Genomic DNA, 24,420 nt, shown 5'->3' with positions numbered 1-24,420 from the left:
AAGTTGGTGTTAGAATTGGCCCATGGGCACATTCTGGGAGGTCATCTGGGGACAGAGAAAACCAGAGAGAGGATATTGCAGAGATTTTATTGGCCTGGGGTCATAAAGGAAATAGAAAATGATTGTTCCTCCTGCCCTGTGTGTCAGAAGTCGGCACCTATGCCACATTTCCATAACCCGCTGGTACCTCTTCCTATCATTGAGGTCCCCTTTGAAAGGATCGCAATGGATTTGGTAGGTCCGATAATGAAGTCCGCCAGGGGGCATCAGTACATTTTGGTTATATTGGAGTATGCCACCCGTTATCCGGAAGCAATTCCTCTTCGAAATACCTCGGCCAAAACCATAGCCAAAGAGCTATCTCTTGTTTTTAGCCGCGTGGGTATTTGTAAGGAACTGCTTACGGACCAAGGTACACCCTTTATGTCCCGGGTTATGAAAGAATTATGCAAGTTGTACAAAGTGACGCAATTGCGTACATCTGTGTATCACCCCCAAACAGATGGGTTGGTTGAAAGATTCAACAAAACCCTAAAACAAATGTTAAAGAAGGTGGTGGATAGAGATGGAAAGAATTGGGACTGTCTAATACCCTATCTAATGTTTGCCATTAGGGAGGTACCCCAATCCTCTACGGGTTTCTCACCCTTCGAGTTGCTCTATGGGAGACACCCAAGAGGGCTGCTGGATATCGCCAAGGAAACTTGGGAAAATGAGAGTTCTCCTCACAGGAGTGTGATTGAGCATGTCGCCTTGATGCAAGATAGAATTGCACAGGTAATGCCAATTGTAAAGGAACATTTAACCCAAGCGCAGCTAGCACAGCAGAGAGTGTACAACCGTGGGGCCAAGACCCGTACTTTTTCCCTGGGGGATAGGGTCTTGGTGCTAGTCCCTATGGTTGAAAGCAAATTTCTGGCCAAATGGCAAGGTCCATATGAAGTAATTGAAAAAATTAGTGAGGTGAACTACAGGGTTAGACAGCCAGGAAGGCGAAAGCAGGAGCAGATCTATCACATCAATCTGCTGAAAGCCTGGAGGGATAGGGAATCCCTAGTCGCAGAGACTTTTAACAAGTACAGCCTGATTGCTTAGTTCCTGAGGTTGGAATAGCAGACACCTTATCGAAACCCCAACAACAGGAGGTTAAAGAGTTTGTACTTCATAACAAAGAGATTTTCTCTGAGCTTCCGGGACAAACATCTGGCGTAGAGCATGACATTATCACCCCGCCAGGAGAAAGGGTAAAACTAAAACCTTATAGAATACCAGAGGCCCGACGGGAGGCAATACGTGGGGAGGTTCAAAGGATGCTGGAATTGGGTGTGATAGAGGAGTCCCAGAGTGACTGGTCCAGTCCTATCGTACTAGTGCCCAAACTTGATGGGAGCTGGCGGTTTTGTAACGATTTTCGACAATTAAATAAAGTTACAAAATTTGACACCTACCCCATGCTGCGTATAGATGAGTTGATTGACCGGCTGGGAACAGCCCGATATATGACAACTCTTGATCTCACCAAAGGGTATTGGCAAATTCCCCTGGCCGAGTCGGCCAAGGAGAAAACTGTGTTTGTAACCCCAGATGGGGCATTCCAATATAAGAGAATGCCGTTTGGGTTACAGAATGCACCGGCAACATTCCAGCTGAAAATGGATAAGATTCTGAGGCCCCATCAGATATATGCTGCAGCTTACCTGGATGATGTGATTATCCATAGCACAGACTGGGTCTCACATTTGCCAAAAGTACAAGCAGTCCTAGACTCTATCCGGGAAGCTGGGTTTACGGCCAATCCAAAGAAGTGTACCATTGGACAGGAGGAGGCCAAATATCTTGGGTACACTATTGGGAGGGGGGTGATAAAACCCCAAGTCAATAAAGTCGAGGCCATACAGAGTTGGCCACGTCCCAACAGAAAGGAACAGGTACGAGCCTTTCTGGGAATCGCTGGCTATTATCAACGATTCATTCCCCATTTTGCTTCTCAGGCTGTGCCCCTCACCAACCTGACAAAAGGGAAAGAGTCTGTTATGGTTAAATGGTCCCCAGAGGCTGAAGAAACATTTCAGTCCTTAAAAACAGCCTTATGTAGCCAGCCAGTGTTGTACTCACCAGACTTCTCTAAGGACTTTGTTGTACAAACTTATGCATCAGACGTTGGGTTAGGAGCAGTGTTATCCCAGGTCTGGAACGGGGAAGAACACCCAGTCATTTACCTCAGCAGGAAGTTGAAGTCCCATGAGGTAAATTACGCCACGATTGAGAAGGAATGTTTAGCAGTGAAGTGGGCTCTAGATTCCCTTCGGTACTATCTGCTAGGTAGGCACTTTGACCTGGTGACTGATCACGCTCCTTTAAAGTGGATGGCTCAGAACAAGGAGACCAATAGAAGGGTAAATAGGTGGTTCCTGGCCCTACAAGAATTTAACTTTACAGTTAAGCATCGCCCTGGTGTTAAAATGGGGAATGTGGATGCTTTGTCTCGGATACATGCGTGTCTGACTGCTTGTGTTACAACCCCAAGGTTGAAACAAGAGGGGGGGGGGTATGTGGCAGCACGCAGGTAAAGTCACCTGGTTGTATCCAGGATGGGAAATATGTGTGCCCTAGATTCAGGCTTTATGCAGACTTTTACAATTAGAGGGGAAGAGTTAATGAGCCCAGCTGAAGTAAGTGGGCTCATTAAGACCTCTACAAAAAACCCCAGCATGCTTAGGGAGATGCTCCATCCTGGAACCAGTTTTGTGTGTATAGACTGGGGAGTGTGATATCTGTTCTGTGCGGTGAGTTAACGCCTGTGTGGCAAACCTCTACAACAGAGACAGGGACTGGTGCAGCACAAGGCTGCACTCAGTTGTTAGACAGGGAATCTAAGTGTGTAATTAGAGGTCAAGTTGACCAAGGATTTATTTTCATGTTTTATTTTTGTTTGGCTGTTATATGTTTCACTGCGTGTAGCTTAAATAAACCGCATCTTTTGTTTTTGTTGCACCTACAACGCTGTCTGCTGTGCCTGATTTTGTGTTGTGAACCCATCCAGGGGGTCACACACACCGCTGCCGAGCTAACCCCTCACATTATATTATTATTATACAGGATTTATACAGCGGCAACAGTTTGCGCAGCGCTTAACAAAATAAAGGCAGACATTACAGTTACATTACAGTTAAACTAGAATTTGATACAAAAGGAATCCAACGCGATATACTTCTGTGCATTACTGCACGTTTGATGCAGTATATTGTATATTATAGTGTATCCGTGGAGAGTGGCTGTGTTATGAATACTCATATTAAAGTGCACCGAACACCACTTTCCATTGATTAAAGTGCATCCACGTACACATCTTTATTACATTTTTGTTAATTAGCACCCCCACCCCCCTTCATGTCTGGGAGGAAAACAAGGAGAGGCAGATGTTCCCTTGGCACTGTGAGGGGGCCATCAGTATATGTATCCACAGGCAAAGGTGGACGTGGTCAGTCCTCAGGCATGGCACCATTTCCTCTGGTTAGTGATGTTGATCATGCTATCCAGCCACAGCTTGCAGAGGAAGTGGTGGACTGGCTTAATAAACCATCCTCATCCTCCGCCACCCAAGCAGAGACTAGTGCGCAGTCCCCTGCAGCTGCCAGAGTGGCAAAACCTGCCTCCTTGTCCACAGCTATTTCTGCCATGGCCTCAGCATCAGACATGGAGGAGTCAGAAAGGTTATTTGAACTCAGTGTCAGCCACTTGCTCCTTGATGATGCACAGCCATTACTCGATTCAGATGTTGGTTCTGAGTCTGAGGTTGAGGAAGGCAGGAACATGAGCCTACAGAGAGGGGTGAACACTGGTACACAAATTGTCTTTCATGTTCCCCCAGCCGCAGCGTATTGCCAGGTTTTCTCCAGTGGTAATGAGGATGGAGGAGATGATGATGAGGTCACTGACTCGACTTGGGTGCCAGATAGAGCAGAGGAGGAAAGTGAGGGTGAGTCACAACCCCAACAAGGCAGCCATCATGGAGGAGTAGAGAACAACCACCCTATTCCATCACATTGTGGAGCTGTTATCTCCCAGCCCACTTCTCACAGCTCAGCTGTCTGGGCCTTTTTTAGTACATGTGCAGCCGATTTGTTCTCTTGGTCAAGAGAGGAGCGGTGAAGGTGGCCACATACGTTTTTTTAGATGATTATTTAGGGTGCAAAAACAGAGATGGAGAGCTTTCCAATCAATGATCCACTGGCTTACTGGGTCATGAGAATAGATCACTGGCCAGAACTTGCCCAGTATACAATGAGGCTGCTAGGCTGCCCTGCATCCAGTGTGCTCTCCGAAAAGGCATTCAGTGCTGCTTTAGGTTTTGTTACTGTTAATAGAATGCGTCTGGCCACAGACTGACATTTATCAAAATTAATCAGTCCTGGATTACCAGAAGCCCCTGATGCCAATGTCACTGATTAAGTGTTTTTGGTTGGGATATGGAATCTCTGCAGGACTTCTAGGCTGCCTAGACTTGTGAGTGTTGATTTCATCTGTAAGTATTTTTTTGGTGTAGGTTTCATGGGTACAATTAACACCCAAAGACCAATTTTTCTTATAATTTTTGACAGCAAGGCCAATTCTTGCTTTCATTAAGAGTACCTCTATAGGGTTACGGTGAGAAGGCGCCACTGACACCCATAGCCCAATTCTTCTGCACCTGCTACTTCTATCCAAAGTCTGTGGAAGAGACACCAGAATTTATCCCAAAAAAATCTCTAATCTTGTTCCCAGTGCACTACATTGTGGCCTCATCATACAGACTGGCTCCCCAAGCCATTTCTTACAAAATAAAGAAAGCTTGCAGGGAAAATTGTAATTTTTGTTGGCTTTGTAAATGCAATTATTGCTGCAGCAGCTTCTGTACACAGTACAGATGAGCCACTTTACAGATAGACTAATGGGACCCCCACAGGCACTATATTGAAGGATTTCTTTTATTTTTATGCTTTCACTTTAAGCATCAGCAAATCGCTGCTCATTTAAAAATTAAGTTAAAAAAAAAAAAAATCATTGTTACATGTCGTTCAGCCTATACCTGCTCCTGACTTAGGATGGGCGAACGATTTGGCTCAAGCGTAAGTTTGGGCCCAACTTTGGTTGTTCGGCGAACAACAAACATTATGCCATGTTTGTGGCAAATTCGAAAGCCGGGAACACCGTCAAAGTCTATGGGACACTAACATGAAAAACCAAAAGTGCTAATTTTAAAGGCGTATATGCTAGTTATTGTCATAAAAAGTGTTTGGGGACCTGGGTCCTGCCCCAGGGGGCATGTATCAATGCATGTATAATTTTTTTTTTTAAAACTACTGTTTGTTCAGGAGCAGTGATTTTAATAATGCTTAAAGTGAAACAATAAAAATGAAATATTCCTTTTAATATCGTGTGGCTGTAATGAATTGTTGGGTCTTGGCAATAGAGATAAAATTCATTGAAAAAAATGGCACAATATTGTACATTACATCATTCTGATTCTATAAAATCCTAACTGTTGTATCCTATGTAATAAGTTGTACATTATATAGTCCTGACTTCTTTTACACCCATTTCCTACCAGCTGGACATTTTATATCTGATGATTTGATTGGAGCGCAGACTTTTACATGTTGATAAAAATGTGATAACATCCTCAGACCTTGTAACCTTACAAAGAAAGTGATAATGAGTGAGGAGTCAATAACCCAATTAATTTTGTTGCATCCAGGATCAGTCCAGTCTTCATCTTGGTTGTTCGCCCCCCCCCCCCCATCCTCACTCTCTGACACTCTCTGACTCTCTGTTTCTAAAATTATAAAAAAAGAGAAACTGCGCTACGGAAAAATTGCAGCCAGGTGCATAAATAACTGAGAAGCTAGATCTTCTATAGAGATCTATTGGAAGCTGCAGCTCTGTTGTATAACATGACTACAGTAAGGGTAAATGGATATGTGAAAGAATTGCGCTAAACCAGTGACACAGAATAATTAAATCATGTGAAAAATACCCCAAAATTGTGTCATCAATAAAGAAATACAATATTATACACCATAAATACAGAGATGATTAAAACACAAACGTATAGATACTGTATATGTGCTATATAGTGAATAGACTCCTAGTAAGAAGTAAATCTTTATACATTAATGGTGGATTGAATACGGCACATACTTTTGAAGATTTTTCACTCACGGATGGACTTTATATAATTTTTAAAATGTAATTTTTCCTTGATATTTTTAAATAATTTTGCACGGGTGCTGGTGTTTGAAACAACACATGGACTCGCTATTATTGTTGTTATCATCATTATTTTGTGAGGACTTTTTTACGTATGGTTTTCACTATATAACATATATATAGCACATATATGTATAAGTTTGTGTTTTAATCATCTCTGTATTTATGGTATATAATATTGTATTTCTTTATTGATGACACAATTTTGGGGTATTTTTCACATGATTTAATTATTCTGTGTTACTGGTTTAGCGCAATTCTTTCACATATCCAAATTATTCTAAAGGCAGAAGTTTTTGTACCTTGCTATAGGGGAACTCTATACTATTCTTTGCAGCTTCCTATAGGGGAACTCTATACTATACTTTGCGGCTTCCTATAGGGGAACTCTATATTATACTTTGTGACTTTCTCTACCAGACTCAATACTATACTTTTCAGCTTCCTATAGGAAAACCCTGAACCCTGGAGGAGCCAGAAGTGGCATGGGGGAGGGGGTCTAGAGGAGGAGAATCAGGGCTGCTCTGTGAAAAAACATTACACAGAGCAGGTAAGTATGGCAAGTTTGTTTTAAAAAAAAAAATCCAACATTTACAATGTCTTTAAGGGCTCTGTGTGGGGAAGATTAGCATCTGAATCAAAGAAGGTGGAGGCTGATAGACAGGAAGTGATAGAAGGCATTACTATTACATAAAGTAAAAGTTTACTAGTATTGTGCATTATATTTAAAATTATTATATCCTTGAAAAAGTCTCAGCTTTCAGTACTACTTTAGTATAAAATCCCCCCATATAGCTTCAAGTCTAAATCCTTGGGTAAAATCCCCACATATCCTACTTCTGGGTATATTTATTATTAAATATATGATATAAGATGTATTACTTTCACCATTTCACAGTATAAATGCATCCCTTATAATAGTTATTATCTGCTGTTTTTGTAATATAAAGGATTTTTTTTTAACCCCATCATAACAGATTTAAAAAAATCATGCTGCTGCTACTAAATGTCCTATGCTGACCATACACGGATCGATTTTTGGACAAGAATATTCGTGCATATATTTGTACATTCAATGAATGGACAAGTGTAGTTTGAAAATTACACTTGCTTTTAACATTCAATTTTAAATAAATGTAACTTCTGGGCAAAAACCACATACACAATGTGAAAATTTGTTCTATCAAGAAGTTTTCTGTTCTGCTCCTTCAAATTTTCCTATCACTGTGGTCGGAAATGAATGCCGATTTGACCCGACTAATGGTTAGAAAATTGGATGAATGTTTTTTGGGAAAGAAAAATTAGTTTGTGTAGGACCAGCATAAGTGACATCAGGTTCAGGGAGCTTGTACCCACCTACCTGCCTATGACAAGAGAGTCTGTCATCCATCATTTTATATTACACTCCTGTCTGATAATCTGCAAAACAGCGTTTTACATCTTTTTTTATATTTTAATAATGTTGATCTCTGATTCTGTTATGTGGCAGATTCACCTCTAATAATACATCTCTCTGTCTGTTATTCTGAGTGGATTAAATATACAACTATATATCTGGATATTTATATTTACCGCTGCATATAGATATTCAAGAATATTAACTAAATTATACACCAACCTTTTTTTGAGGTTTTTATCCAATTAAAACAATATCGGCCAACTAATCAATTATGAAAATAATCATTAGTTGCTGCCCTACAGAGTGCCCATTTACTAGTTACCTCGAGGGGGGAATTGTAAGATCCTCAGAGACAAAGCTGCCTGATGTGGGAGGAGTCCTGGTTTAGGGGAACCAATCTGCTCATGTCTAGTAATAATCTTTTTATTTCTATTTTGGTAGATGGACTGGAGATGAGGAAAACCTCAGAGGATTGTCTCACTTTGTCTTCAGACTGTAAAGTAGAAGATGAGGACATCACACAGTATAGTCCAGGAGAAAACCCGACTACCTCAAATGTCCATCCGGCACCACACAGTGTAGATGGGCCATCGTATTCCTCTTATCCTGAGGAACCTCAGACTGTGAGGGATGGTGCCATCCTTCCAACAGATAAGAGATTTTCCTGTACTGAGTGCGGGAAGTGTTTCCATTATAAATCCAAGTTTATTAGGCATAAAAGATCCCACACAGGTGAGAAGCCGCATTCCTGTCCTGAGTGCGGGAAATGTTTCCATTCTAAATCACATCTTAATGTGCATAAAAGATCTCACACGGGGGAGAAACCTCATTCCTGCCTTGAGTGCGGCAAATGCTTTATTCAAAAATCAGATCTTGTCATACATCAGCGATCTCACACGGGGGAGAAGCCGTATTCCTGTCCTGAGTGCAGGAAATGTTTTTCAGTGAAGTCCCATCTTCACACACATCAGAGATCTCACACAGGTGAGAAGCCATATTCCTGTCTTGAATGCGGGACATGTTTTTCACAGAAGTCCAGTCTTTCCACACATCAGAGATCTCACACGGGAGAGAAGCCATATTCCTGTCCTGAGTGTGGGAAATGTTTTTCAGTGAAGTCAGGTTTTTATACACATCAGAGATCTCACACCAGGGAGAAGCCATATTCCTGTCCTGAGTGCGGGAAATGTTTTTCAGAGAAGTCCAGTCTTTACAAACATCAGATGTCTCACACTGGGGAGAAGCCGTATTCCTGTCCTGAATGCGGGAAATGTTTTTCACAGAAGGCCAGTCTTTCCACACATCAGAGATCTCACACAGGGGAGAAGCCGTATTGCTGTCCTGAGTGTGGGAAATGTTTTTCACAGAAGTCCAGTCTTAACACACATCAGAGATCTCACACGGGGGAGAAGCCACTTTCCTGTCCTGAGTGTGGGAAATGTTTTTCACAGAAGTCCAGCCTTAACACACATCAGAGATCTCACACAGGGGAGAAGCCACTTTCCTGTCCCGTGTGTGGGAAATGTTTTTCACAGAAGTCCCATCTTTCCAGACATCAGAGATCTCACACAGGGGAGAAGCCATATTGCTGTCCTGAGTGCAGGAAATGTTTTTCAGAGAAGTCCAGTCTTTACAAACATCAGAGATCTCACACGGGGGAGAAGCCGCATTCATGCCATGAGTGTGGGAAATGTTTTTCACAGATATTCAGTCTTTCCAGGCATCAGAGATCTCACGCGGGGGAGAAGCCACTTTCCTGTCCTGAGTGAGAGAATTGTTTCTCACTGAAGATTTGTCTTCCTGAACATCAGGGATCCCACACAACCCTTGAGGTGTATTAGTGCCTTGAGTGCGGGAAATATGTTCTATATGAATGTTGCTGGACATCACAGCTCTCATGTGGGAAAGAAGCACACCCTGATATACATCTGTGGACATTTGTTTGAAAAAATGACTTGTCCAAGGGACTAAATCGGGGTCTCAATCTCCTTGTCCTTTATGACAATCTCCTTGTTCCTTATGACAGTCTCCTTTTCCTCATCTGCCAGAGAGCTCAGCAACGGTGTGGGAGTTCATTGAAAACTACAAGCCGACATCAGCAAAGGAAAGAACTCTGTGAATGAAGGCACGGCCACGCTCTTTTTACAAAGTGACAGCCGATACGGGGAACTTCTCGCCACACTGCTGTCACACAAAGGGCTCGGATCGCTGAGCCACTGCAGGAACATGTACCCGAAGGTGGACTTATCCTTTAACCCTTTCACTGCCAGATACGTCTTGTGACCACCTGTTTAACCCCTTCAATACGGGACACTTTCACCATCTTCCTGCCCAGGCCAATTTTCAGCTTTCATTGCTCTCACATTTTGAATGACGATTGTCCGGTCATGCAACACCGTACCCATATGAAATTTGTATGTTTTTTCCCCACAAATAGAGATTTCTTTTGGTGGTATTTAACCATCACTGGGGTTGTTATTTTTGTGCTACAAATAAAAAAAGAGAATTTTTTTTCTTTGTTTCTGTTATAAAATGTTGTAAATAAGTACGTTTTCTTCTTCACTGATGAGGAGGTACCGACAGGCATTACTGATGGACACTGATTAGCATACCTGATGGGTACTGCTTTGAAATCATCGCTGGTGATCGTTGCTGATTGGACTGTACTGATAAGCAATGCTGAATATTAGTGCAGATCTGCCCCTGTCAGGAGAGCCACTGATCGGCTCTCCTCTACTCGCCCCTTGTCAGCATGAATAAAGGAAAGCCGATAACCAGCACTTCCTGGTTACGATGTGATTAGCTTTAATTGGACACAGCTGATAACAAAGAGCCTATGACGTAGACTCTTCATCAAGATTGGAGATGCGGCATGTCAGAGCGACACACCACACCACCTATCGCCATGTGCCTAGGTGGCTTATTTTAGTGGGCATCATATGACATCCAGTCAGGATAATGGAACCCCCGCCTGGCCATCATTCTGCTATAGACCAGGCAGGAAGGAGTAAAAAATAATAATTTCAGGCCTGAAAATTCTATAAAACCCTCAAAACATTATATCTTCTGAAAGCAGACACCCTAGAGAATAAAATAGTGGTAGTTCCAATTTTTTATGTCACACGATACTATTGCAAATGTCTAGGAACCACAAACTTTCTGTAAAAACACACAAATTTTTGTAAAGTTAATTTTAGGGGGCACAAAAACACAATAAATTACCCATTTTTTTTGTAAAATATAAAAGCTGATATTGCACCCAGTAAATAGATACCCAACATATCAAATTTTTAATTTGTTTGCTCCCGTGAAATTGTGACAAACTTCAGTACCCTATATTTTCTGTAGGCAATGCTTTAAAAGCCCCTATAGGTCATCAGTTTAGTTACAGAGGAGGTCTGGTTCTAGAATTATTGCTCTCATTCTGGCCAGGTGTAAGTGCCCCAATCTGTGAGTTTATGTTTGTACATGTGTATATGTAGGGGCAGGGCCTCCGATTTCTTTTTGGTGGGGTTATGTGCCTGGGTTTAAATTTAATTTTGTACAATTGAAAAAATATATATATTTTTCATTAAATAGAGCAGCCTTTTTCAACCAGGGTACCTTGAGATTTCTTCAGGGATGCCTTGGCAAAATGCCTAAAAATTGCCCCAAAATGATATACAATCCGGAGGGTGGATGAAGCCTTTTAGTTACACAAAACCTCAGGTTTTCATTGTACACCATTACAACCTTCTAGCTTCCAACCTCCTAACGACCAATGACATCATGAGTTTATAAGGAGGATGTCAGTTGCCTGAATATCATCCTTGTGTGACTCTCCCCTGCCCCTCTCCATCAGCTTTGGGGTCTCATAAGCTAAGTGATGGAGAAACACTGAGGGAGAAGAGAAAAATTGGAAAACTAGTCAATACGAGTTTGCAAAAGAGTATTTGCTTTGGAAGAATAAATCACCTATAATGTTGGGTGTCCTACGTGTGTTGGTGTTTTTGCATTATGTAGAACTATTAGCCCTTGTACACACGGTCGGAGATTCCGACAACCAAATCCGTCAGAGTAATTCCGACGGATTAATTCCGGAAGTGATGTTGCATACACACGGTCGGACTAAATTGTCGGAAAATCCGATTGTACATAACGTGATGACGTTATTTCGTTACGACGGGACTACGTTCAGGCTAGTAGCCAATAGCTTTGGTCTAGGAATTTGATCTGAGCATGCGTGGCACTTTGTCTGTCGGAGTAGGCTACACATGATCGGAGTATGACCGATAGGAGCATTTTGTCGGAAAATTTTACCGGCAAGTTAGAAAACTTGGTCCGTCGGATATTCCGACGGAAACAGTCCGATGCAGACCACACACAGTCGGAATATCCGACAAAACGGTCTGATAGGACACATTCCGTCGGAATCTCCGACCATGTGTACAAGGGCTTAGAAAAGTTTTTTTACATTTTAGATTGGGGCTCCTCAAGACTTTCCATAATTTTGGAGGGTGCCTTGACTGAAAAAAGTTTGAGAAACACTGACATGGAGGACAAAAAGTCCCCTATTTGATGATTTTTTTTTGTTGACAGGTTCTCTCTAACCCCTTCATCCCTGGAAGATTTTACCCCCTTCCTGACCAGAGCATTTTTTACAATTTGGCACTTTGTTATTTTAGCTGACAATTGCACGGTCATTCTGCTCTGTACCCAAACAAAATTTGCGTTGTTTTTTTCCCCATAAATAGAGCGTTCTTTTGGTGGTATTTCATCACCATATTCTGCTACATATGTTTGGTAAACAAAATTGCAATAAGCGTATATTGATTGATTTGCGCAAAAATTTATTGTGTCTACAAACTATGGGAAAGATTTATGCCATTATTTTTTACTAGTAATGGCGGTGATCTGCGATTTTTAGCGGTATTGCGATGGATACATTGGACACTTTTTGGGACCATTGACAGTTATACAGTGATCAGTGTTATAAAAATGCTCTGATTACTGTGTAAATGACACTGGTAGGGAAGGGGTTAAAACTAGTGGTGATCAAGAAGTTAATTGTGTGTTCCCTCAGTGTGTTCTAACTGTATGAGGATAGGATTGAGTAGGAGAGGAGACATGTTGCTGTTCCCACATAGTAGGAACAAACAACATGTCTCCTCTCCTCTGACAGCACAGGGATTTGTGTGTTTACACACAAGGGGGAGCCTGGGATACATAGTGGGCATGTATCGGGGGGCACTTTACCGGGGGTGTGTGGAAACATTCGCTTAGCCACCCAAATGCTTCCATGAATGAATTCTTCTGGATGAATGTTTGTCACATTCATCTCATGAATTTTCTATAAGTAGACCCCTTAGTTTCCTTCACCAGACATGACTTTATAGTAATACCTGAGATCATACTCATACACTAAAAATTGCCAAAACAGCACACAGACCCCCCCCCCCCCGAGATTCTTCTATGTATTTGGGGAACTTATGGAGGGTCTGTATGTTTAAAAAAACAAGCCGGTATTGTAATATAATTTCTGGCAATTTAAACGGATGCATTTTTCTTTGTAAATGTCACTTTTTCTGCAGCCCGTCCTAGAGCAAGAATGACAAAATGTATAGAGCCCAGCAAATTACATACCAGACCCTCTGAGTCTAAAGCCCCATACACACTATCAGATTTTCTGCTGACTTTTTCCTTCAGATTTCCCAAAACCATGTAGTAGAAGGGCCTGTCTGATTGCATACAAATTGAAATTCCTAAGGTTTGACCTCATATTATATGGTTTTGGTAAACCTGAAGGAAAAACTCAGCAGAAAAACTGATAGTGTGTATGGGGCTTAAGATGGATATTAAAGGAGGGCCTTACACAGAAAAAGTGTGTGCCACCTTCCCAGAAAATCCATACCAGATCCGTAATCCAAACATTCAGCCTACTGACCAGGAAAGGGACAAGCATGAAGCTCCCCCCTTCTCCTGAACCATACTGGCCATGTGCCCTCAACACGGGTTGCCTTCCCAGGGGGGACCCCTCATTGTAAAGCACTTTGTTCCCATGTTGATAAGAACAAGGGCCTCATCCCCAGAACACTGGCCTGGTGATTGGGGGGGGGGGGGGGCAGGGGGACTTGAAGTGTCCAGATATCACCCCCCCTACATGAATACATTTGGGGTGCATAGTACATAGCACTCCTACTCATTCACAATAAAATGAAATAAACACCCTCAATGTATCTTTTTTTAAATAAAATCCCCCAAAAATTCTCTCATTGTAAAACCATTGTCAATCCCGATGCCAACTGCCCATTGATTCCCCAATAATCGGCCACACAGGAGCGATCTCTGATGGTAAACCTCGCTGACTGATAGTGCCCTGGGCCGTCATCAGCTATATAAAGGAAGGGGCGTGGATAGTAGTGAAATCATTGCCCAGATAAGGTCATATCCAGACAATGATGCCATAATCTATGCCCCACCCATTTGCCTACGTGGCCATGTAAGGGAATGGCTGGGATGAAGTCAGTGGTTGCAAAGGAGGAGCTTCCCTACAAACTAGTGACAGCCAGAAGCCATCACATTCATCTGCACTAAATGCCGTAAACATTGCATGTGAGAAGAATATGGGAGGAGCCAGTGTTCATCCAATCTTCTGTTCAGACTCGGAGCTCCTCCCTAATGTAGATTATTGTCTGTGTGGAAGTGATTGTATCTGGCAGACAGGAATCTGTATGTGTGTGTGTGTATCACTGCCTGGCACACCACTCACATCACACACTTCATACAATTTGCCCTAAATCCTGTGTGAGGGGGTGGGGGGCAGCGGAAGAAGTCATCACACCAAGATTCTAGATTGGAGGATCGCTTGGGGGATCCTCTGAAGTGTGTGGGGATCACTTGTCTGCTCCACACTACTTAGATTGTATCAGATTGTATGGAAGATTTGTATCTGCCTGTCTGTGTGCCCAGCCAGATAAAGGGAGTTTCTCCCTCCAGTGGTGGTCAGCAGTATTGCAGGCTGTAAGTAGCTGGTTTTATATTCCTAGAGAAAGCTCTCCTCTCATTTCTCCTCTGCCAATCCAAGATCTCACTTCATTTTGCAAATCACAGTGGGCATGGTTTTCTTGACATTAGGGATGAGCTTCGTGTTCGAGTCGAACATACGTTCGACTCGAACATTGGCTGTTCGCCCGTTCAGCGAATTCCGAACGTTATGGGCCGTTCGTGACAAATTCATGTGGCGCTCACGGCCCACAATGCACTGCAATGGCGCAGTGCATTGCTGGCTCATGATTGGCCAAGCATGCACTGTGACCCCGCATGCTTGGCCAATCACAGCGCCAGCAGCGAGGAGAGCCATGATTGGCCACAGGCAGGATGCCTATGGCCAATCATAGCTCAGGCTGTGTAGTACACGCCCCACACTATATAAGGCCACCAGCGCGGCGGCCTTGTGTAGTGTGTTGGCGTCTGAAGCAGTTAGTGGGTGTTCTGTGTACCTTCAACACAGTATACACCGATCGTTATCGGCCGATTTTCGATCTTGCTCTTCTGTAGTGGTTGTTGTCTGTGTGCCCTGACCGCAGTATACACCGCTATATTCACCTCACCTATATAGCTAGTGATCTATGTTTTATAATAGAGCTTACAGTCAGTAGTGTTAGGAGCTTGTGCGTGCTGTCTGCGTGCTCTGTACCCAGTACACACCGCAATATCCACCTACATAGCTCTTCTCTATTTGAGCTATCTGCAGGAGTTATTGGAAGTTGTGTGTGCCTCCAGCACAGCACAGTATACATCTGTATATACCCCTTTATCTCTGGTATTCTATAATAAAGGCATCTGCAGGAGTTAGTGGGTGTTTTGTGCCTCCAGCACAATATACACCTGTATCTACCCTTGCTGTTTTACCCAACTCCCTTCAGGCCATTACCATGTCTGGAAGGCCAGCAAGGAGAGGCAGACAGGTGCGAGCCGATAAAAGAGGGCAAGCAGTGCTGGTTGTGGACGCGGTGCATTGTCATCAGCACGTGGCCATGGGACACGCTTGTCCTTCTTTTCGGCAGCTGGACATGTTGAGCCGCAACATGCCAACGACTTGGTAGAGTGGATGACCAAGCCCTCTTCATCCTCCTCATCCTCTCTCACCCAGTCTCAGGGTACTAGCAAAGCAGCTGCCAACGCATCGTCTTCCCTCGTCTCAATGTCATCATCAGTGACTCCTTCCCTAGACCTACCACGTCCTCCTGAGGAGTCTCCTGAACTCTTTGAGCACAGTGTTGGGTACATGCTCCAGGAGGATGCCCAGTGTTTTGTAGGCTCTGATGATGACACTCAGCTAGAGGAAGGCAGTAGCGTGAATGCAGAGAGGGGATGCTCAAGAAGGACAGCAATCTGGCAGTCATGTTCCACAAGCTGCAGCATACTGCCAGGTTTGCTACAGCGATGAAGAGGGAGGGGATGATGAGGGCACTGACTTCACGTGGGTGCCTGGTAGGAGAGAGGAGGAGGAGGCACCTGTCCAACGAGGCAGGATGCCCTCCGGGGGCCAGCTTAGGGGCAGCACACCGACTGAATCACACCGCAGAGCTCCGCCTGTGCAGGGCGCTGCCTCTGCGCGTTATTCTAAAAGTTCTTTGGTGTGGGCCTTTTTTGAGACGAGTGCATCAGATCGCACCGCTGCTATTTGCAACATATGTCTCAAGCGTATCTTGCGTGGCCAAAACATCAGACATATGTGGACCTGCCATGCAGCTCGTTGGCAAGCGTACCTCAAAGACCCACACCAAAGAACAAAGTGGACCTCTCCTTGCTCCTCATCAGCTGGCATCTCCAACCCCACTAGACCTTCAGTCCTCTCCGAAACCTGCTCTGAGAGGAATGAAGGTGTAGAATTAGGTGTGTCACAGCCAAGTGCTTCCGGGCATTCTGCTAGCAGTACACCCACGTCCGATTATAGCAGGCAAATGTCCCTGCCCCAGCTGCTGGACCGGCGAAAGAAGTTCACTCCCAGCCATCGACATGCCCAGCGGTTGAATGCTAGCTTGGCTAAATTGCTAGCACTTCAACTGCTGCCTTTTCAGTTGGTAGACTCGGCCCCCTTCCGTGAGTTTGTACAATGTGCGGTTCCTCAGTGGCAGGTCCCCAAACGCCACTTTTTCTCACGGAAGGCGATTCTGGCTCTCTACCGACATGTGGAAGGCAATGTCCTTGCCTCGCTGGACAGGGTGGTCAGCGGTAAGGTGCATATTACCGCTGACTCATGGTCCAGCAGGCATGGACAGGGACATTACCTGTCTTTCACGGCCCATTGGGTCACTCTTCTGGCAGCTGGGAAGGATGCAGGACAAGGTGCAGTAGTGTTGGAGGTTGTTCCGCCACCACGCCTCCAAAATGCTACTATTGGTTGTGACACACCTCTCTCCTCCACCCCCTCCTCTTCTTCTTCCTCCATGGCCTCTTCCAGTGCTCTGTCCTCAGAACCAGCGGTGCTCCGTAGGCATTCCAGGGGCTACGCAAGTACGCAGGCAAAACTATGCCATGCCGTGCTTGCGCTGGTTTGTTTGGGGGACAGGAGCCACACTGGGGCGGATGTTTTGTCAGCTCTGCAGGGGCAGGCCGAGAGGTGGTTGACGCCACGCCAGCTTAAGCCAGGAATGGTGGTTTGCGACAATGGCACCAACCTCCTCTCCACCCTCCGACAGGGACAACTGACCCATGTGCCCTGTGTAGCTCACGTCCTAAACCTGGTGGTGCAGCGGTTCTTGGGCAGCTACCCGGGCTTACAGATGTAAATGAAAGGTGCTAATGCGCTCCACCTGACTATTAATAAATGTGTAAAAATGTCTAAAAAATATATATAAATGTGTGGAAGCAGCCAGCAAAAAAATAGTGATCTCTAACACCAAAGGAATAGTATGTAAAATAAATAAATTGCGGCGCTACCTAAAAAATTAATACACTATAATAAAATAGCAAAATATAAGGTGCAAAAGTGAATCCACCTCACTAAAGTGACAAATGTGCAATAATGAACCATAAAATATGTTGCATCTAATATAGAATAAAATTGATAATATATGTGCATAAAAAAAACATGCGTGAAATAATTTCAAAGTCCAAAATGTAGAATAAGCACTAATGTGCAAAAAATGCAATAATAGATAGTGATCCTCAAATAAAGTCCATGCAAATGATTGGTGACCATATAACAAAGTCCATGCAAAAAATATATAAAGTGACTTCCAATGTGTGACTGTCCACCATAGAACTTCAGTGCCAAGCTTGTGCACCACCAGTTTCCCCCAGCCTCTCACCTCAAATACATAGCATAAAGGCACTGTATATAACCAGATGCTATTCCATCCTTATCCGTCCAGCCTCAATGACATACCACTGTACATATACGGTTAATCCTTCCCCAGTTTCTTCAGATAGATCCAATTACAGTTGGTGGTACATAAAGCATAGAAGAAAGACAAGGGGGGGCTCTCATGTGTAGTATCCAAAAACAATAATTTTAATAGATAAAAATCCTCACTTACATAAAAGCAGATGACAGCAAATTCGTAACACAACCCGGACTTCCGGTCTCGGCCGCAAGGAGCTTAGGTGTTACACTCATCACTTCCGGTCGCGGCCGAGACCGGAAGTCCGGGTTGTGTTACGAATTTGCTGTCATCTGCTTTTATGTAAGTGAGGATTTTTATCTATTAAAATTATTGTTTTTGGATACTACACATGAGAGCCCCCCCTTGTCTTTCTTCTATGCTTTATGTACCACCAACTGTAATTGGATCTATCTGAAGAAACTGGGGAAGGATTAACCGTATATGTACAGTGGTATGTCATTGAGGCTGGACGGATAAGGATGGAATAGCATCTGGTTATATACAGTGCCTTTATGCTATGTATTTGAGGTGAGAGGCTGGGGGAAACTGGTGGTGCACAAGCTTGGCACTGAAGTTCTATGGTGGACAATCACACATTGGAAGTCACTTTATATATTTTTTGCATGGACTTTGTTATATGGTCACCAATCATTTGCATGGACTTTATTTGAGGATCACTATCTATTATTGCATTTTTTGCACATTAGTGCTTATTCTACATTTTGGACTTTGAAATTATTTCACGCATGATTTTTTTATGCACATATATTATCAATTTTATTCTATATTAGATGCAACATATTTTATGGTTCATTATTGCACATTTGTCACTTTAGTGAGGTGGATTCACTTTTGCACCTTATATTTTGCTATTTTATTATAGTGTATTAATTTTTTAGGTAGCGCCGCAATTTATTTATTTTACATACCCGGGCTTACAGGATGTCCTGAAGCAGGCCAGGAAAGTCTGTGTGCATTTCCGGCGATCATTTAATACCTGTGCTCGGCTGGGTGAGCTCCAAAAGGAGTTGAACCTGCCCAAGAACCGCCTTATATGTGACATGCCCACCAGGTGGAACTCAACATTGGCCATGCTGCAGCGGCTGCACACGGAGCAGAGGGCCATCAATGAGTACCTGTGCGACTATGGCACCAGGACAGGGTCAGGGGAGCTCGTTTTTTCTCTCACCACACCAGTGGGGCATGATCAGGGATGCATGCACTGTCCTGTCACCGTTTGAGGAGGCCACAAGGATGGTGAGCAGTGACAGTGCATGCATCAGTGACACTGTACCTCTTGTCCACCTCTTGGAGCATACGCTGCGTGGAATAATGGACAGGGCACTTGAGGCAGAACAGAGGCAGGAAGAGGAGGACTTCCTTGCCTCTCAAGGCCCCCTTTATCCAGACAGTGTTCCTGCTGTGCCACCCATCACACAGGAAGAGGATGAGGAGGAGGAGGAGGATGATTGTGTCAGCATGGAGGTGGAGGCTGGCACTCAGCATCAGCAGTCTTGTAGGGATGATTTACAGTCCCAAGAAACACGTGGACTTGTACGTGGCTAGGAGGAGGTAGCTTGCGGATCATGTTGTCCTCAGTGACCCAGAGGACTCCGGACCGAATGCCTCAGCTAACCTATGCTGCATGGCCTCCCTGATCCTGCAAAGCCTGTGGAAGGATCCTTGTATTCTTCGGATCAAGGAGAGGAACCATTACTGGCTGACCACTCTCCTTGATCCACGGTACAAGGGTAAGGTTGCCGACCTTATCTTGCCATCGCAGAGGGAGCAGAGGATGAGACATCTCCGGGAGGCCTTGCAGAAAGGTCTGTGCAACGCGTTCCCAGAGACTGGGAGGTTACAAACTCCTGGTCCTGGACAACGTGTTGCTGAGGCATCGGTCAGAAGGAGCGGTGGAGAAGGTGGCCGTCTGACTGATGCTTTCAGACAATTTTTTAGTCCGCAGCCCCAAGGTATGATCGGTTCCAGCAACCATCGCCAGCATCTGATTTACATGGTGCAGGAATACCTAGGGGCAAGGTCAGACTTGGACACCTTTCCCATCGAAAATCCTATGGCTTACTGGGTCTTGAGGATGGATCACTGGCCAGAGCTTGCACAGTATGCAATTGAGCTACTGGCCTGTCCTGCATCCAGCGTTCTTTCGGAACGCACCTTCAGTGCTGCTGGTGGCTTTGTTACCGATCACAGGGTGTGCCTGTCCACCGAATCAGTTGATCGACTGACCTTCATCAAGATGAATCAGTCTTGGATAACCCACAGCTACCAAGCACCTGAAGCTGATGTAACCGAATATTTTTTTTTTTAAATATCACATCCCTTCAAGACTGCCTATGCTGATGCTGAGTGACTGTCCTGTTATGTTGATTGTCTATCCTCTTCCTCCTCCGCCGATATGTTGGAAGAACATTTCTGGTTCTGGGTGATTCCATCAGCCCAATTTTTCTGCCCCTGTTTAACAGGGGCGTTTAATTACAATTTTTGATGCAATGCTTTGCAGCAGGGCTAATTCCTGCAATAAAACAAGAGTATATGGGAGAGGTTGCAGTGTCGTGGCCCAAGTAGGCCCAATTTTTCTGCCAATTTTTCTGCCCCTGTTTAAAATTACAATTCTTGATATAATATTTCACAGGAGGGCCCCTTCCTGTGCCCACCCAGAGTAACGGTGAGGACTTATAGTGTTGTGGCACCAGCACCACAACCACCAAAGGTCAATTTTTCTACCACTGTTCAACAATGGCATGTAATTACAATTCTTGATATAATCGTTCACAGCAGGGCGCTCCAGCACCCACCAAGAGTCACTTTCAGGGCTTACAATGTTGTGGCAAAACCAACACCTTGTTCCACCATTTCTGCAGAGCATATAGGGCAGGCCCCTACTTTCAAACATCCAACTTACAAACATCTCCTACTTGCAAACGGAAACAGACAACAGCAAGTGAGATGAAAAAAGATGGACGACAAAACAAATTAGACAGGGGTGATAACCCTTCCCTATGTTTTCCAAAAAGCTTAAAAATAGTTTTTTTGACTGGAGCTACACTTTAAAAATGTACCAGTTGAAAATTACAAACAGATTCATCTTAACACAACAAACCTACACAGTCCCTGTCTTGTTTGCACCGCCTGTATACTGCTGTTCTGAGTATATAGGGCCTGGGGGCCACGCGCATTTCCTTTTTTTAATATGGGTATGGGGTTCCCCTTAATATGCGTACAAGACCCAAAGGGGCTGGTAATGGGCAGGGAGGGCTACCCATGCCATTTTTCTCAATGATTTTCAACCATATTGCAGGAACCAGATATAACATTAAAACCGCAAGCAGCTTTAAATGATGTTATTTCCGTTAAATGTCATTATGTGCAGGGACTGTTCTAAACACGGGAAACACGTGGCACTTCACGGGCATACTACAGACACCCCCCAGGCACCATATTTAAAGGAATATTTCACTTTTTTTTCCATTTTAATCGTCATTAAAATCAGTGCTCCCGCCAAAACGGCCATTTTTAAAAACATTTTAGGCATTGACCCATGTCCCCTGGGGCAGGAGCCAGGTCCCCAAACCCTTTTTAGGACAGTATCTTGCATATTAGCCGTTAAAATTAGCACTTTTAATTTCGAACGTTCGAGTCCCATAGACTTCAATAGGGTTCTAACGTCCGTACGAATTTGGGGTCCGTTCGAAAGTTCTGGTGCGAACCGAACCGAGGGGTGTTCGGCTCATCCCTACTTGACATCCAATATTGGTTTCATTGAGATAAAATCAGCATCATTGTTGGCCTCAGTGGAATAACATAAGTCCCATTGTTGGTGTCAGTGAGATAAAATAAGCTCCATTGTTGGTGTCAGTGAGATAAAATAAGTCCCATTGTTGGTGTCAGCGAGATAAAATAAGTCCCATTGTTGGTGTCAGCGAGATAAAATAAGCCCCATCGTTGGTGTCAGTGAGATAAAATAAGCTCCATTGTTGGTGTCAGTGAGATAAAAAAATCCCTTTGTTGGTGTCAGTGAGATAAAATAAGCCCCATTCTTGGTGTCAGTGAGATAAAATAAGCCCCATTCTTGGTGTCAGTGAGAATAAAGTGTAACCCCAGCCCAGCATTGGTGGTCAGTGGTAGTACTTACCTGATCACACACTCCCGCTGCCTCTCTGCTTACGTTAAAGTTACACTTTCACTGTCAGAAAGGAGATCACCACAGTCTGCAATAATTGCAGTGCCTGGTGATGGAACCCAGAGAGTATTATATATTTCTCAGGGCTGCAGTAACTCTAAGCTCCACAAGATGGTCATTTCACTTCTACTCAAACAGGAAGTCTCCAATAGGAGACAGAAAGGATGTGATGTATGGTACAGACAGGAAGTGATGTCAGGTACAGAGAGGAAGTGATGTCAGGTACAGACCGGAAGTGATGTCAGATACAGACAGGAAATTCCAAGTGAGTCAGGAGGAAGTAGAGGGGAGACATTGCTGGAAATGGCAGCTGACTAGATAATAAGAGCTTTTTTTCTATTTACATCCAGTAACCCCCTGTCATGTCCGTCCTCTTCCTCCATAGTCACTGTGACGTCTTTTATAGACACGTGCATTTGTTTTAGTCCGAATGCATTTTCGTCCGAATTTCATGTATTTTCATTTTGACAAACGATAACGAAAAGCACAGAATCCGAAAAACAAAAGATCCGACATAAATAACTGCTTTATTTTCCTTTTCGTTGTTACAACAGTTCGATATAGCATAGGAGATTCGACGTGACTGACAATAACAATCTGTGTCTATTGAACCTGTGGTCGCATGTGCCTAACCTTACTCTATTAGTCCAAGATTATATAGAGAAAAGATTTGACATAGAGAGAAAAGATTCGACAGAGAGAAAAGATTCTGGAATTGGGTGGGGGAAGTAAAATAAAAATAATGATGATGATGAATGTTATTGACTGATTGTAACCAAAGAGGAGGAGCAGTAAAATAGCTAGAACTAAGTACACACGTACAGCCAACTTACTTTCACTTATGATTGCTAGCAGAGAGAGACACACTGAATCATTTCAGAAGACAGTCAATCTTAGCTGGTCAGTTTGAATTGTCACTTGTCAGAGAACCCAAATTATTATTAAGCATAAGCACAGCAGCAGAACAATAGTGAAGCAAGCTACAGTTCAACTTAGCTTTTTCCTAATAATCTCCGGCTATTGTGTTAGTGTGAGAACCTTATAGTGATACTAGTGTTGCTGCTAGTGTTGTTGTGATAGCCTCAGAGGCTACCTGTGTTGTGGGGGGGGGGGGGGATTTATTATTATAGAATCTTGTTACCTGTCTGATCAGTGATCGCTATCACCAGTTTGAACGAGTATATAATATATATATATATATATATATATACAGAAACACTTGTAGATGGCCCAGGAACGTCCTCCAATGCCTCCATGTCGCTCTCACAATGGGTTGCCGCCATATTCGTTATTATCATTCACTCACTATCTGACACCTGACACTGTGAGACTTAGACCATTCATTCAACATGAACGATGGAGATTTGACAAAGCAACGAAAAACACACACGTTTATAATAATATTCGATGGAGCATCGAAACTGTACGACGCTGCAATCGTACATTTCCGGAGTCAAATGCTCCGCCTATAGGCTATATAGAGTTTAGCAGCTCCGTCTAATCTTCTTTATACATTCGACAGACACCATAAGCCTTCAAAGACAGATTCGACCGTAATTCATGTGAATTGTTGGACGAGTGCAATTTTTGAACAAAAAACAAAATAAATAAAAACGAATTTCGGGAGTAACTAAATAAATTTATTTTTCTGACGAAAACGAAATTCCGAAACGAAATATTTCACTCTGCACATGTCTAGTCTTTTATCTCCAGCAGATGGTGATACACACATATATAGTGTGGAAACTTAGATTAACCCCATGTATTACAATGCCGGTTCCAGACATTGTAGATGGGGAGAATGAAATGATAATAAAGGTTAGGATTAGGGAAGATTTCTGTAAGATTTTATATGGAAATGATCAGCGCCCCTCCAGAGACACTATGATGAGTCTCACCATAGGAGTCTGAAAGGAACTGGATTTTGGAGGGATGAGATGGTGAACCCGGAGTGGAAAAAAAGATGACCAGATGGGAATTAAAATAGATTTTTTTTTAGCTGAATACAATTGTTCCAGCTGGACTGAATATTGCCATTGAGTTATTTTGTTTTTGATCCTTCAGTTTTATGCATTTTTATATCATTGATGATATATTGATATTGTTATTGATGATTATAACGTTTTGTATGAGCTTGGATATATATGATGATATAGAGGATGTATTAAGTTATTCTGGGCTATAAATGGTTATGGAATCTG

The 24,420-nt window shown here is 43.5% G+C and overlaps 1 protein-coding gene across 1 annotated transcript in view; it reads left to right on the top strand.

Annotated features, from left to right (window-relative positions):
• Positions 1–24,420, top strand: part of LOC143986870 (uncharacterized) — a 377,747-nt gene that overhangs the window by 175,633 nt on the left and 177,694 nt on the right. The window contains exon 18 of the mRNA XM_077485277.1: positions 8,307–8,978. Within this exon, the coding sequence (XP_077341403.1) occupies positions 8,307–8,978 (672 nt within the window). The remainder of the gene's footprint in view (positions 1–8,306; positions 8,979–24,420) is intronic.

This window comes from Lithobates pipiens, unplaced genomic scaffold (assembly GCF_037356315.1).
Source record: "Lithobates pipiens isolate NorthernLeopardFrog02 unplaced genomic scaffold, aLitPip1_a1.2 Scaffold_18, whole genome shotgun sequence".
NCBI classification, from domain to species: Eukaryota; Metazoa; Chordata; class Amphibia; order Anura; family Ranidae; genus Lithobates; species Lithobates pipiens.
Note: the sequence above shows the minus strand (reverse complement) of the source record. Positions and strands in the feature narration are given on the sequence as shown.